Source organism: Nuphar pumila, chromosome 6 (genome assembly GCF_984573655.1).
Source record: "Nuphar pumila chromosome 6, dmNupPumi1.hap1.1, whole genome shotgun sequence".
NCBI classification, from domain to species: domain Eukaryota; kingdom Viridiplantae; phylum Streptophyta; class Magnoliopsida; order Nymphaeales; family Nymphaeaceae; genus Nuphar; species Nuphar pumila.
In genome coordinates, this window is record NC_143254.1 from 125,040,573 (window position 1) to 125,057,278 (window position 16,706).

General features: G+C 40.9%; 1 protein-coding gene across 1 annotated transcript; it reads right to left on the reverse strand.

Moving 5' to 3' along the window:
* Positions 1-629: 629 nt before the first annotated feature.
* Positions 630-15,216, reverse strand: LOC149836065 (putative nucleoredoxin 2). The gene is made up of 2 exons (XM_090010774.1): positions 14,959-15,216; positions 630-1,845 (listed from the first exon to the last, which is right to left on the reverse strand). Exons 1-2 carry the CDS (start codon positions 15,076-15,078, stop codon positions 859-861), a joined length of 1,107 nt encoding a protein of 368 aa, XP_089866900.1. The 5' UTR covers positions 15,079-15,216; the 3' UTR covers positions 630-858.
* Positions 15,217-16,706: the final 1,490 nt, after the last annotated feature.

A 16,706-nucleotide genomic window follows, 5' to 3' on the forward strand; every position in this document is an offset into this window, starting at 1 on the left:
ATGCTACTGACTTTATGGTTCAGAAAAGATGTTATTGATTATATTTTCAAAGATTATATGATTAAAGAGGTGCTATTGATTATATTCTTAAAGACTTCGGGTCGCGTTGCTCCTTATCAAATGGAAGGCTATTGTTCAAGCGGCAATTGAAGGTCATGGGAATAAAAGGGGGCAACTTTGACCTTGCTTATTATGACATTGTTAGTATAAAACTCGATGAGTACTTCCCCTGCTTATTGGAAACGTTTTCCACTATGCTTCAGCTTGTGCACTGGATGAATCCCCTGGTTGGTAAAAAAAAGGTGTTATTGATTATCTTCCAATGAAAGACCATATGGGTTCAGAAAAGATGCTATTGATTATATTCTCAAAGAGATTCTTCGGCTCATGATGTTATTATCCAGACAAACAGAATCAAATTATGATGTTCTATATTATGTTAAGGGAAGGGTGAGGGTGACCAATTATATTAGGAAGCATAGACTCCCGGATTGGCTCCCACAGGAGGGAGATCACATGAAATTTTATTATTGATTATCTGAATGGAAGGTGACGTTTATCCTCCAGCATTTTTCCTCAGAGAAAAGGTAAGAACTGGACAAAAAAATAAGAAAACAAAGCAAACATTATTTCTACTAAGTTGAACTCTTTGTATGTATTAAAGAAATAAACATATTTTTCACTTGGCCCCTCAAAAATTTATGGTAAAGAGAGGGTGACGCATTTGTTTATGCATCACCAAGTTGAGGAGCATATTAGACCATTCAAATCAAGCCATACGACAAAGATAACAGGGTTAGCTATATGGGGTTTCTTCCATTTTCCTCTTTTACTTCTACAACACATCTTGGGTGCACTTCATATCCACACTCTATGCACTGGTATGCCCAGCTGATGATGATGGCCTGAGTGCAGCTTGAACATAAGGAAGCTCTTTGCTTCCTCATCCATTTGTTTCTCTAGGGACTTGACATGATCATGAGTGAATGGATAAGCATTCATCTTGTACAAGTTTATAAGGCTTCTTCCTTCTTTGGTTACACTCTTACCATCAGGTCCAATAATCATAAGACAAGGAATTCGTTGTATATCAAAGTACCTCGCTAGTGATCTTGTTATCTCATCCTTGTAAGGCACAGCCAACCATGGCATGCCTTCATAGTACGAATCAAATGCAGTCTGGCCTCTGTCACTAGATACAAACACTATTTCAAATTCATCCTTGGTACCCTGTGCTTGTTTGATCTTGTTATAGACAGAAATCAATCTTGGTGTGAATTTCAAACATGGAAGGCACCATTGAGCAGAGAAATAGAGTGCCACAATCTTCCCTACTAGAGAAGCAACCGGTACCTGCTTCATTGATGAGTGTGTGAGTAAGAAGTCCCTACCATTTGAAGGATTTGAGAGAAGAGAAATAATGGTCTGCTTTGATTGCCCATCTTCTTCCTCTTTCCTTAGATCTTCTAGTCTCTCAGTGGTGAAGGGGAACGCCTCGTCACCGTATCTGTATACAAGATCAACACCTTCTGTTTGTGTTGTCTTCATATCAGTGTCCAAGAAAATCAGGGAAGGGATTCCCTCAATCTGAAACTTTCCACTCAGCATCTTCCTCGACTCCAAATCACAGAACGGTATGGCAAGCCAAGGCATTAATGAGTGGTACTCGTTGAACGAAACCATGTTCTCGTCAAAGGAGATGAAGATGATCTCAAACAAGGCACCCTGTTCCTTGAGTGTGTTGTAGAGGGAAGCCAAGACTGGAGTGAATTTTTGGGAAGCAACATTCCAATTTGCAGAGAAGTAAATGCCCAATATCTTTCCTTTCAATTCCTCCACTTTCACCTGCACAGAAAAGATGTGTTTATCTAATGGGGACCGACACTGCAGTCTGCATTATGTAGTACTCTTCCTCTGCATTTTGCAACCTGCATAGAAAAGACGTGTATGTATCTTTTTGGTGGTGATAACCAGTAGATCATTGCTAGCATAATGCAATTTGAGGAGTTAATTGATGTAGTAAATCCATCAAAAGCCTTCATAGATAGAGGGGATCCAGGGATCTCCTAACTGACTCCTTATGTGACACCAACCAATCACAGAGTGTTGGGCGGCCTGTGCACCGGAGAGACGAAGAGCATACCTGATGCGGCCATGACTGTTCGGTAATGGCCGACGGTGGACTGGTTGAGCATTTCTGAGATGTTCGTCTCCCCAGCCGATCGCTACCCTCAATGAGTGCAGGCCCTTCAGCGATGGCGAGCAAGATCCAAATACCAGAGCAATCCACTCTGTTGATTATTTTCTACTTTTCTGCATAGGGGTCTCTCATCAATACCCCTTTTTATAGCATTAATCTTTATTAAGAAACAATTAAGATAATTGTTTCCTCCAAATGGCAAAGTTTATCCGATAGGGACACCTCTAGGAGAGTCCTTATATGTGGGTGACTCCAACATTCTCCCACTTGTCCCAGCGATAAACCCTTAACTTAATACCTTATGAGAATGACTTGATAAATAGATTGAACTTTAAAATCTATTCTATAGATCCTTAGTTGAATCTCTAATCCTTATGAGATTAACAAAAACAACCATAATGAGAATCAAAATTGTATATAATCACTTTATTCTTATGCATATGTCAAAAAAGAGTTTAACAAGCCCATCCTCAATACATGTTCAGAATACAATCTCGGTGCTAGCCCTTTAATAAGAGGATCAACAATCATCTCTTTGGTACCAATATTAACAGTATGCACTAGATGATTCTCTCTCATTTCTTTAACAACAAAGTACTTTAATTCTATATGCTTACATGACGTAGTACTTTTATTATTATTCGAAAATGACACCGCAACTTCATTATCACAGTAGACCTTCAGTGGCTTCTCGATGGAATCAACCACCTTTAACTATGATATGAAGTTCTTCAACTATATAGCCTGTAAAGTAGTCTCGTACAATGCTATAAACTCTGCCTCCATGGTGTGAGCAGCAGTGGTCGTCTATTTCCCACTTCTCCAAGAGATCGCGCCCCCAGCAAGTAAGAAGACGTACCCAGTAGTAGACTTTCTACTATCAAGGCATCCTCCTAAGTCCGCATTTGAGTAGCCAATAATCTCGAAGTGATCAACCTTATGATACATTAACATATAGTCTTTTGTCTCTTTCAAATACCGCATGACTTTCTTAGCAGCCTTCCAATGGGATATGCCTGGGTTAAACTGAAATCTACCAAGCATCCCTACTGCGAAAGAAATATTTGGACGTGAACAAGTCTGCATGTATTGCAAGCTGCCAACAACTGATGCATATGGATAAACACTCATTTGTGCTTTGTCAATATCGTTCTGTGGACAATCCTTTAGGCTCAGTTTATCACTTTTTGATATGAATGATATATCAAGAGAACAATTCTCCATCCTATATCACTTTAATATCTTATTTATATAGAATCTTTGGGAGAGACCTAAAAAACCTTTTGCTCTGTCTCGGCAGATCTCTATGCCAAGTACATAAGCAACCTCACCCATATCTTTCATATCAAAATGTGATGTAAGAAATTGTTTTGTCTATGCAAGTAACTTTATATCGTTGGTTGCAAGTAGTATATTTACATACAACATCAATATGATGAACTTACTCCCACTTTCCTTAAGGTATATACATCGATCAATGATGTTTTATGTAAACCCAAAAGTCACGATGACATGAGAAAATTTAATATACCATTGTCGGGAGGCTTGTTTAAGTCCATATATTGATTTGTTAAGTTCGCAAACCAAACGATCATCTTCGAAGAAATCAAGAGGTTGTTTCATGTATACCTCTTCATTCACATCCCCGTTGAGGAATGTTGTTTTCACATCCATCTGATGTAGCTCTAATTCATAATGAGCTACGAAGGCCAAAATTATTCTCATTGACTCCTTAGTTGAGACAGGAGAGAATGTCTCATTATAGTCAATGATCTTCATCTAGGTGAATCTTTTAGCAACCAATCTTGCCTTATGTCTCTTTATGTCACCTTTGGAGTCTCTTTTGGTCTTAAACACTCATTTACACCCTATGAGTTTTACTCTTTTAGGTAACTTGACAAGATCCCACACTTGATTCTTAACCATAGAGTCCAACTCTTCTTTCATGGCTTTTATCTAGTATGAAAATTGTTTGCTTTCAACAGCTTCCATAAAAGTCAACAGGTCATCATCTATATCTATGAAATCATCAGGCTCATGAAGGTACACCACATAATCAAGATGTATGGCAGATTTTCTAACTCTTGTGGTTCTCTAAACAGGTTGTTCTACCACTACAAGAAAAATGTTAATTAGCGTCAGAAATTTACGATGGATTATTTTTTTCGCAAATTTGCGACGGATTAGCTAGAGAAAACTAATCATCCCTAAAATTGGAATTAGTTGCAGATTTAGCGATGAAAAAATATGTCTCAAAATCCATTGCTAATTAACGACGGATTCGCAACGAAAAAATTTTGTCTCAAAATCCATTGGTAATTAGCGACAGATTCACGATAGAAAAAATCTCTCAAAATTCATTGCTAATTAGCAACGGATTTTTTTTTCGTTATGTCGTCGCTAATTTGTAGTAAAAAATTCATATTGGTTGCCACATTGGCAATCCGTGTGCGACAGCGTTCTACCAATCAGAGCACAAAGCGTCGTGCACTTTAAACCTATATAAGTACACGAAGTGAAGAAATTGGTTAACCTTGTCTAATTTCTCGAACGAATCAGCCCGATAGGGAACCCAATCTTTGATAGCTTCCTCTGCCACCACCGTGAGCCAAGAAAGCCATCCCGCCACAACCTGCTCCCCCTCGACCCCGTTAGGCATATTGCCAACCCACGAGCCATGATCCTCATTTGCAGTGAGATCGATGATAGAGCGCCTCTGGTGCTTTCTCTGCAGCCTCTCAACCTTCCTCTTGATGTGCTACGTTTTCACTGTGATATCCAGAATTTCTCATTTCCTGGCGCACCTCTACAGCTTACAGAGTTTCCATTGCCGCGGTGATTTCAAGACACCCTGTGACGCCGCCGGTTATTGATTGTCGATATTCAGGTGCTAAATCGGGCTCTATTTCGATGAGGTTTGTACTCTATTTTTTTGCCCCTATTGTGTTGGTGACTTAGCTAGAATTCTCAACAGACGATGCCCAATGTGGTTGATAGTTTTCTGAGAGCACACTCCTGTTGCGTGCATAGTTGGCCTGTCAGCCCATCTCGTGCAGGGTGCCACATATAGCAACGACTCATCGGCTCCTCTTGCGCACATGCCTCAGCTCGGACTGTGATATTCACTGACAATTTGTGTTAGTGATCAGAAGGCTGACTTCAATCAAACTACCTAGCATCGTCCGACCATCTCCACCATCAGGTTCGTGTTAGTAGGCACTCCTCCATGAGGTGCACTCTGAGAGCCACTCATTTCTCAGTGTGCCAGTTTTGTTGCAAGCAGTGCCATAAAGTGGACCCATCGATCACAGACATTCAGATTGCGACAAAATTATTTTATTTTATTTTATTTTTTAAAATTTTATGATGGATTAGCGACGAATATTATTCGTCGCTAATATTTAGTTTTGTGACAGAATGTAATCCATCGCTAACATAGTGACGGATATGTATTTGTCGCAAAACCAAATTCGTGCTTATTTAGCGACGAACTCATGATGGATCATGGTCATTGCTAATCTGTTGTAAATAAGCGATAGAAGTAGTGACAGATCAGTTCTATCACTAATTAGCGACCAAGAAATTATGACGGACGTTATTCATCGTCAATCCATCGCTAAATAGTTCAGCAACGGATTAGTGATGGATAATGTTTGTCGCTGATCCGTATTTTTCTTGTAGTGTACAAGTTCAGATTGAACCTTTTCATCATGTTCGTGTTCTTCTGCATTATCCACAATAGGTTCATTTTGGATTTGTGCATCAACAACCAGGTGATCAACCACATCATTATTAGGAATAACAATATGGTATCTCTCAGTGTTCTCCTGAGCAGGTAATGAAACTGGATCATGTATTTCCTCAAAACCAAGATTTTAAAGTGCACTTAATCTGATTGAACCATCTTTAAAGAATTTTGCCTTATCTGTTTCAACAATCTGTGGTGAATAAGATGGGCAATAAAACTTGTATCCTTTTGATCTCTCTAGATAACCAATAAAATATCCACTAGTTGTTCTTGGATCAAAGGCTTTAATGTGGGGGTTATACAACTTAGCCTCTGCAGGACATCCCCATATGTGCATATAAGACAGTGATGGTTTCCTACCTGTCAATAACTCATAGAGAGTTTTAGGTACAGATTTCATAGAAATCTTATTTAAAATATGTATTGCAGTCCTTGAATCTTCACCCCGCAACTTGATGGGAAGTGTTGAATAATTCAACATGGCCCTGACCATTTCTTTAAGCGTACAATTTCTCCTCTTAGTTACACCATTTTGGTAGGCACTATTAGGCATGGTATATTGAGACATAATGCCTTCCTCTTTGAGAAATCGTGCTAATGGTCCTTCTCTTTGCCTCATCTCAGTAAACCTACCATAATATTTGTCACCTCTATCAGACCTGACTATCTTAATAACTTTATCGGTTTGTTTCTCTACTTCTTTCTTAAATTTTTTAAACATTTAAAAAATAACAAATTTTTCATAAATCAAGTAGAGATATATATACCGAGAATAGTTATCAATAAAGGTGACAAAATATTTTTTGCCTATGTAATAGGGGTAAAAGGTCCACATACATCCATATAGACTATTTTTAATATCTCACTACAATGTTTGGCACCATCTTTATATGTGTTTGTTTGCTTAGCCTTTATACAATCAACACATGGGTCATTGTCAGAAAAATCTAAGAATTTTAAAATCCCTTTATTTATAAGTTTTTTTTTAGAGATATGACTCAACCTTCGATGTCAAAGCATGTAGGACTTATCATTAATCATGCTAGGTTTGTTCCCAACCAATGTGTATTCAGAAGTCAAAGGCTCCTGAGTTTGGATCTTCACGTTTAATTTGTACAAACCATCATAAATAAAAGCAGAACCAATTTCAATTGAATTTTTGTATATGAATAACTTGGAGTTTTCAAATTTAAAACAATATCCAGATTTATCCAACCTTGAAATTGAAATTAAATTTCTACTATATGATAGAACATAAAAAATATCATGAAGAACCAAATCTACGCCTGTATCGAAAGTGATCATGCAGGTCCCAACACCCTTAACATGTGAACGCATCTTGTTCTCCAAATAGATGTTGTTCTCAAGCATTGTTGGTTCCCTTCTGTTCAGGAACGACTGCAAACAGTTGACAATATGAACAGTAGCACCAGCATCAATCTACCAGCTATTTTCAAGAATATGTAATAAATTATATTCATGAGAAACAAATGATAAATTACTTTTCTTTTCTAACAATTTCTTGTACTTTATGCAATTTGTCTTCATGTGTCCCTTCTTCTTGCAAAAGAAGCACTTTATGGGAGCAGAATCAGGTTGCTAGCTTTGAGATGGCTTTTCTCTTGCTAACTTCTTCCTAGTATTTTTCTTAAATGTATTTTTCTTTGGTTCTACCTTAGATCCATGAGAAGCCATATGTGCACTCTGCACCTTCTCTCCTTTCAATCTCTCTTCTTCCTCAACACACTTGGACATCAGTTTATTGAACGTTCAAACATCATTATGTGTGTTGTAAGAGATCTTAAAAGGACCATATTCCATAGGTAGAGATGCCAAAATTAAATGCACTAGGAATGAGTCAGAAATTATCAGCTTCATGTCATTCAGCTGGGATGCTATGTTTCTCATTTTCAAAATGTGCTGGCGAATATCACCCCCTTCAAAATATTTCATAGATATGAGTTTTGATATTAGGGTACTGGTCCTAACCTTATTCGAACTGACAAACTGTGCCTCAATGGCACTTAGGAATTCCCTCATTGTCCTGCATTGTGGGATAGCACTGTGAATAGTCTCAGCCACCTTAGATTGCAAAAACAATAGGTTAAGTCTATTCGAGTGCTCTCACTTCTCAAAGACACTCTTTTGTTCAGCAGTGCTTTGATCTGTCACGGCAGTAGGCTCATCCTTTTTTAAGGCCAAATCCAAATCCATATACCCTAATGTGAAAATGATAGTTTATTTTCAATCACTAAAATTAGATCCATCAAGAAAATGAATAGTATTTGAGTCATCTAAAATCACAGAACCAAAAACTGCATAGCAAAAGACATGTATCAAAAGAAAGCATATACGAGACAAACCTGATGAAAAAAACAATAAATAGAAGGCCTTTGATATGCTTATTTTCGGGCAAGTGTAGGGATCATCGGAGTCCTACTTTGGTAAGAGCTCTGACACGCGTAATCACTATGTCTACCGACCATAGATGGTAAAACTAAAACTCATATAAAGCTAGACCATCAACACATGACACCTTTGGGTACACATGCATGATGTATCTCAACACACTTGCCTTATTTTACCCTACTTAAATTCCAAACATGATGAAACTTCTTTTGGGTTGTTTTATCATTTCATGAATTTCAGTACAACATTAATATTGGATAAAACTGTATGATAGAACATCATTGACAACATACATGCATCCAGTTACTTTGGTAACATGAATTCACTAAGTTATCTAATTATCCTTGATTCCAATATCAGTCACACATAATGCATGCATAATCACAAATAGAATGCATGAAAAATAACAAAACAAGCTCAAATGGGTAAAACTCGGGGTCCTTAAGTAGGAATCAGTCTAAAAACACCCTGAACCGGTCTGAAACAGCCTCAAAATGGTCATCCAAGAGTCTGAACCGGTTCTGAACCTTATAAATTGGTGCCAAGTATGAACAAAAGTTCATAAAACCCTATAATCGTATGCCAAAATCCTTGTATCTTCATATATTTATGAAAACAGGATCTTAGTATTTTGAAACTGGTGAAAATTGGAAAGAACTGGTCAAAAATGGCTTCGAACTGGTCCCAAAAAGGGCGGTATCAGTTCCTAATCATGTTCAAGCCAAATAGTGCCTGGACCCTGCATGCATCCAATCTGGTTTAAATAAGATCTGGATCTAACCCGGTATAAACTGGATCCGAGTCTAACTTGGTATAAACTGGATCCGAGTCTAACTCGGTATAAACTAGATCCGAGTCTGACCCGGTACACAATCATAACCTGATTTTTTCGGATCAGACACAGACCCAAAACAATTATGGGTCTGAGTCCAATCCAAGCGGTAACCGACAGACCTGAACCACCGAAAATGAGTTTGCATCAAGCTTGTCACCGAGTCGAAAAACCCAATCCAACCCGGGTTACCCATCAACACAAAGAGGCCCATTCGATTTCTAAGAAACCTCAGAAACCAAACTGCATGATGCCCTCCCATTGACTACCCACATCGTCTGCCGACAGTCAGAGGTCACCGGCACCGACGACCTGCCGAAAAAGCTGTCAGTAATGGTGATTCACATCATCTTGGAGGCTCGTTGATGACTGTGACTCCCACTATGCCCGACAGTAGAGGGTAACTCAGAAAAGGGCTGGTTCGCCCTACGAATGTTGCACGTCGCTGGACGTCTGACGGCATAGGTGAAACGGCCGGCAAAAAGTTGCCTTCTTCCCAGCAGATAGGGAGTCGGAGCCTCGATGGCACAGGGAAGGGGAAAAGCAGAAAAGGGGTTTTTCAAACCCTGGTTGCCCATGTCGTCAGACTAACGTCGGTGATCCGGCGAACCCCCCATCGACCCGACAACGATCCAACGACAGACCCCGATGCCGGCAGAAGCCCCTGCAACCCAATGGCCATAAATAAAACCCACGACTTATCCTTATGTGTTTTTTTTTTAATCTTATAAAGCGCTGTCAGAAATGTTGTCGCCCCATGGTGACAGTTGTCGGCGACCAGCAATGGCGGCAGCGGGTATGAGCAGTTACCCCTTTCGTTCCGGTGAAAGCCATTCATGTGAGGGGGTACTCGGATTAGCTGAATGGGAGCGTGAACAGGATGCTCCCAATGCACCCACACTGGCAGCCAACCTACGACCTGTGTTGTCCCATGGCGACAGTCGTAGAAAAATGCCAATAGGCCTGCACAACGAAAAAGCATGGCGTGGGCCCATAACCCAATGTTGGGTGGCCTACGCACAGGAGAGACGAAGAGCATACCTGATGCGGCCATGACTGTTCGGTAATGGCCGACAGTGGACCGGTTGAGCGTTTCTGAGATGTTCGTCTCCCCAGCCGATCGCTACCCTCAATGAGTGCAAGCCCTTCAGCGATGGTGAGCAGGATTCAAATCCCAAAGCAATCAATTGTGTTGATTATTTTCTGCTTTTTTGTACAAGGGTCTCTCATCAATACCCATTTTTATAGCATTAATCTTTATTAGGAAACAATTAAGATAATTGTTTCTTCCAAATGGTAAGGTTTATTCGATAGGGGCACCTCTAGGAGAGTCCTTGTATGTGGGTGACTCCAACAATGAGAGCATTCCATGGGCCCCACATCAACAAAATGCAGGACCACTCAAAATGCAGTAATGTGATTGGCTGTGGCACATAAGGGATCAGTTAAGCGATCCCTTGATCTCAACGGAGACCACCTAAGTATCATTAATGTTGTTTCATGCAAATATAAACAAAGATTACAGGGATACTACCTTTGTGCACATACCTGGTAACACCATAAAAGAGAGGTTGGTAGCCCCTTGGTAGCCCCACATAAGGTTTTATAAGAAACATGGAGGTCATGTGCGTTTGCTGGCAATCACATGTTTACACATCATTTTATCCTTACGTGGTGCCATCAAAATGACTAACATCCAAGTGATACTTGTAATTGTCACATTGAGTCAGCTTAGAACTGGAAACCTCTTTATTTTCTTTGTCTAACAGACTTAACATAATTTTCTTTTGTAGGAAGGACCTAACATAATTTTCACAAGTGCTTGCTTTGTAAAATCTTCTTCATTAGGTTATCGCTATAGGCCTTTTTAATGTAGTAGTCTAAATTGGATGAACTATTTTGTTCTGAAGCAAGCTCTACCAATTTTAGTTATTTGGTTTTTTCTTAATCTATTGCAGCAATTGATCTCTTTAAGCACAGTCTGAACCAAAGCTTCAGTACTCTGGATTCTCTTTAAGTTTACAAGGACATAGAAAATGCAAACTTTGATAATTCATAGTGGGGTTTTAACAATGCTTTAATTGTTTTGGGGAGTTGAAACAATAAATGAAAGTTGCAAAGATGAAACTTCTCCTTAAGGATCTTGTTCCGTATGTCTAAGCATCCCTTCATTAATAGTTAATTACGAAATAAAGGCGCATAATAACCATTTCTCCAACATACCAAAAATTTTTCTCTAGAACTATATATTATATAACAATCGGATGTGCCATTATGTTAGAAATATGCACATGCCTCCTTTATGAGAGCAAACAATTAAATGAAGTACTTCCGTACAACTGTTAATAATTATACTGACAGTACTATTCAACCACCCAACAAGAATGGTTGTCCTACTGAAGATTCTTCTAAGCATTTTCAGAAGTAGCAAGATCTTTTCACAAAGCAGGTTATATGTCCCCCCCCCCCCGAACAGGGCAGTTAGCTACATCTCATGTTTGGGGGTCCCAAAGAGCACCACGTATGTAAGCATGTGTGTCTCGTATCCCCATGTTTGTCAACATTAATTAGCATTGGAGTTTGATGCGATTGCAAAGACTTAAGTACCCTCTCCTCCATTGGTGCAAAAAAAATGATGATTCTTGAAAAGGAGTGGTTGTAAAGACTTAAGTGCCCCGAAGATGATTATTTAAGACCCAGTCTCTACACTGCAGGATTATCTGAGAAAGAAATCTCCCCTGGAGGAGGCCATGAACATCAACCCTCTCACTCTCTCTCTCTCCATTCTCTTTCTGCTTCTATACACATCCAACAGAAGATCTTACATTGCTTCATCAAGCACCGGCTAACCTACACATTGACTGTTGTGGAGCCTGATTCAGAGTTTTTACCCTTACAGGAGGAGGGTTTGGGGGCTCCTCCCAGCGTGGGTAGCATCATTCAACTAAATGAGTTGTAGATCCTGATTCACAGTTTTTACCCTTAGAGGAGGAGGGTTTGGGGGCTCCTCCCAGCGTGGGTAGCATCATTCAACTTGATTCATTGTGGAGCCTGATTCAGAGTTTTTGCCCTTACAGGAGAGGGGTCTGGGGGCTCCTCCCAACGTGGGTAGCATCATTCAACTTGAAGAGTTGTGGAGTCTGATTCAGAGTTTTTACCCTTACAGAAAGGGGGGTCTGAGGGCTCCTCCCAACGTGGGTAGCATCATTCAACTTGATGAGTTGTGGAGTCTGATTCAGAGTTTTTGCCCTTATAGGAGGAGGGTTTGGGGGCTCCTCTCAGCGTGGATAGCATCGTTCAACTTGATTCATTGTGGAGCTTGATTTAGAGTTTTTGCCCTTATAGGAGGAGGGTTTGGGGGCTCCTCCCAGCGTGGGTAGCATCGTTCAACTTGATTCGTTGTGGAGCCTGATTTAGAGTTTTTGCCCTTACAGGAGAGGGGTCTGGGGGCTCCCCCCGGCACGGGTTCCGGGTGTCGTGGTCAAAAAATGCACAGGGTATCGTGGTCAAAAAATGCCCCCGAAGATGATTATTTAAGACCCAGTCTCTGCACTGCAGGATTATCTGAGAAAGATCTTACATTGCTCCATCAAGCACCGGCTGACCTGCACATTGACTATTGTGGAGCCTGATTGGAAGAAATCAATGGAAAATCCAACAAGGAGCATGCCAGAATCAAGTTGTGGATGTCAAGCAAGAATGGTGTTGTGCAACTCAAATAACACAAAATAATAGGGGTCTGGTTTTTAGTTAAAATGAGGAATGAAATGACAATAGAAATCATGAAAATTTACAGAAATAAACTAGACTCAATAACGAAGACACCACTTTTTACGGATTTGGAATATGACATCCGATTAGGGAGATATGACCCTAACAAGTTTGACCTAATTCGGGTAGTGATTTGCTTACTGAATAACACTACAAATCGCTATAGTGATTTGCGGAAGACACTACAAAATGCTATAGCGATTTGCGGATGAATCTACAAATCGCTATAGCGATTTGCGAAAGACACTACAAATCGCTATAGCGATTTACGGAAGACACTACAAATCGCTATAGCGATTTGTGATTTGTAGTGTCTTCCGCAAATCACTATAGCGTTTCGTTGGAGACCCGAAAATACTACAAATTGTTGTAGGAAAGCTCGATAATACTACAAATCGTTGTTGGAAGGCCCAAAAAAAATTTGGTCCGGAGGGCGCTGCCCCTCGAGCCCCCTGCTAGGGGCGGTCCCCCCTGGACCCCTGCCCGCTGACCGCGCAGCGAGATCCGCGCCGGGGGGGAGCCCCCGGACCCCCTTCCTGTAAGGGCAAAAACTCTAAATCAGGCACAGAACTAGAGAGATAAGAGAGAGAGAGTGAGAGGGTTGATGTCAATGGCCTTCTCCAGGGGGAACTCTTTACCTTCATTGATTTCTTCTCTAGAGAGAGAGAGGGTTTTACAGTGTTTTACGGAGAAGGAAGAAGAAGAAGATGGCGATGGAGCAATGTAGGATCGTATGTTGGATGTATGTGCACAGAAGTAGAGAGAGAAAGGAGAGAGAGTGAGAGGGTTGATGTTCATGGCCTTCTCCTGGAAGAACTCTTTGCCTCCCTTGATTTCTTCTCTAGAGAGAGAGAAAGGGTTTTACAGTGTTTTACGGAGAAAGAAGAAGAAGACTTTGAAGAGTCAACATCATCCTCGACTTTCTTGATGGAGGACATGTTTGTCCTTTTTTTGAACGGAGAAAGAAGAAGAAGACTTTGAAGAGTCAACATCATCCTCGACTTTCTAGATGGAGGACATGTTTGTCCTTTTTTTGAACTGTTTTTTTTTTTAATGAAGGGCATTTTTGTCATTTTCTCAAACCATCACTTTATGAGAAGAATAGCAAGAAAGGGTACTTAAGTCTTTACAACAACACCAGAGTCCGATGCAAAGTTATGTCAACATACACGGAAATACGAGCCCCATGTGCTTGTATACGTGGTGCTCATTCAAAGCCCCGAACACAGACGTGGGATTCAGTGAATCATCGGGGGCGAACATACACCACCCTCTCATCTTTTCATTACCCTCTTTCAGGATTTTTTTGAAAGCCAAAGTAATGTAGACAAATAGCCATCACATGCCTCTAGTCCTTTTCCAAAAACTTCTAAGCTAAGGAGATTTAATGCCTTCGACCAACTAAAACCATGCATGAGATATGGCTTTATGAACCATATTCAAGAAACCCTCATCCCTTTGAGAGCATCCCATGGAACAAAATGCATCCAAGGATGTCGATCCATATTTCCAAAATATATGACCCTTGATGACTTTAAGTCATATCACACACACACACACACACAATAGTGGCTTATTCCATGAATATAAGTAGAGATAACTAAAAAATGGACTAAGAAATAAAAGATGAATTGTTTCCCATGGGAGCTAGATTTTGCAAAGGGATTTAAGAGTTTAGATCTACATGGAGAATTAATGTTTCTTCTGTCTTGGGGATATAAGAATCATTATGATATTGTTCCTTAGCTATACAGTTGTTTAGTTGGCTCGGTATTTTGATGCTAATACCAAGATACTATTTTTCCACGCAAACTAGGCATGCAACCATTGAAGCGTTCATTGTTATTTTCTCTTTAAATGGAAGTTGTGCCAACCCCAGTTACAAAAGTATAAAATCAAAAAAGAAAAAAGAGAAATTATATGGTGGGTGGTACTTATTGTCCAAGGAGATGAATTCCAATTTTATGTGTGTGTATATGAGAGAGAGAGAGAGAGGACCTGGGTTCCATGGGGAGAAATAAGGAAGTCACGTTGTGGGGATGCCAAGAGAGATGCAACTGTGGCATTAATATGCCGTCCTTCCATGCCTGCACCATGCTCTCCTTTCTCCTGCACCATATCTTTCTTTCTCTCTCACACAGGATATTTCCTCCCACAAGCTTAAAACAACGTCTCTCTCTCTCTCCTCTCAGAAATCAGAAAAGAAAGGTAGAAGAAACAAACGAATAAAAGCAACTCTCTGTAGCCTTCTTTCTCCACCTTTTGCATTGCCTTAATCATGCACACCCCATGAGGAAACAAAGAAAGCCTCCACCATCTCTCTCTCTCTCTCTCGTGTGTCACCAAAACAATGACAGTGACCAGATGCAGGAATTCCAAGGGCAGCTTGGCCTCGTGTAAACGTGTCGCCTGCCATAAGGATAAGGCCTCAGACTACTACTGATTTATGGGGTTGGGCCCCACTTCTTCCCTCTGGCTGACGCGTTTTCTCTGTTTTGCTTTCTGCACCACTTTTGTTGGCATCTGATGCAGTGGACACGTACACTCTGAAACTGTTGCCGTGTTTCTTTTGGGTGTTTTTTTGTCCAAAAGCCATACACACATATCTCTCTCTCTCTCAATATCTTTATGGTATCAATATCATCTTAGGTCAAGAAAGATGAGGTGCCCAATATGCTTGGGACCTTTGCTTTTATGGGGAGTGCATGATTTTTGTTGTTTTTGCACTTGGTGTCCAAACTCACACTTATTAGGGCTTAAGTGTCTACATGACATGTGGTTCGTCAATGGTGCTTGACGTGGGCTAAGTCCGCATGTGTGGTGCAGTGTTGGTTGGGGATATAGCAAGGTGTTTATTGACTGACTATGATAGTTGGTCAATGTTGCTTGGGTCAAGTTCAGTTTGGGTTAGCAAGTTAGGCTGTGTATGTGTGGTAGTGGTGGTGGCAATTGTACTGTTGCAATGTTGCTCACGTGGGTTACGCCCACTTAGAGCAGTTACGGGGAGAGGGCAGTTACCTACCCTCTCTCTCACGAATGAAAAGTGAGGATAGGGAGGGAGAAAATGCCTCCCTTAATAAAGAAGCTCATCACCCATGGCTATAAAAGCCAAGGGTCTCCTTTTTCATGCCATTTCGATTTTGGCAAAGAGGGAAGAAAAAAAGGGCACCCAGAAAGAGGGCAGAGACAGAGAAGGAGAAGAGCAGCGGCGATGAATGCCATTGTCGGTTAGGTAAGCACCTCTTCTCTCATTTCTTTGAAAAAAAAGGGGGCTGACAACTGTGCGGTTGCCAGCGATTTGCACAGGGACAGGGATGACCCTGTCCCTACCGCTCATGTCGGTAGTGAGGCATATAGGGGGTTCCCTCTACCCTCACAACCGACAATCGACAGGTTGTTGGTGACAGAAAAAAAAAAAAGAAAAATGGCAGGGGCTGGGGATGAACCCTGTCGCCTGCCATTCGTGGTGGGAGGCACAGAGGGGTTCGTCTCCTCTGCCCTCACCACCGGAAACTAGGTTGCTAGTGGCTTCAAATCTCAAAAAAAAAAAAAATGCGACGGTGTCGCCGTATTCAGGTGGATGACAGGGGGTGCCCTACAGTAACCATCGGCAACTGTAAGGTTGTTGAAGGTAGCTGCAAAGTAAAGGAGGGAGACAGAGCCGACCCCAAGCATCGGGCAGACTCAGTCTGCGCTTAACGGCAGACCGAGATGGCCATGCCACTCAGTCTGGGTATGACCCAGAT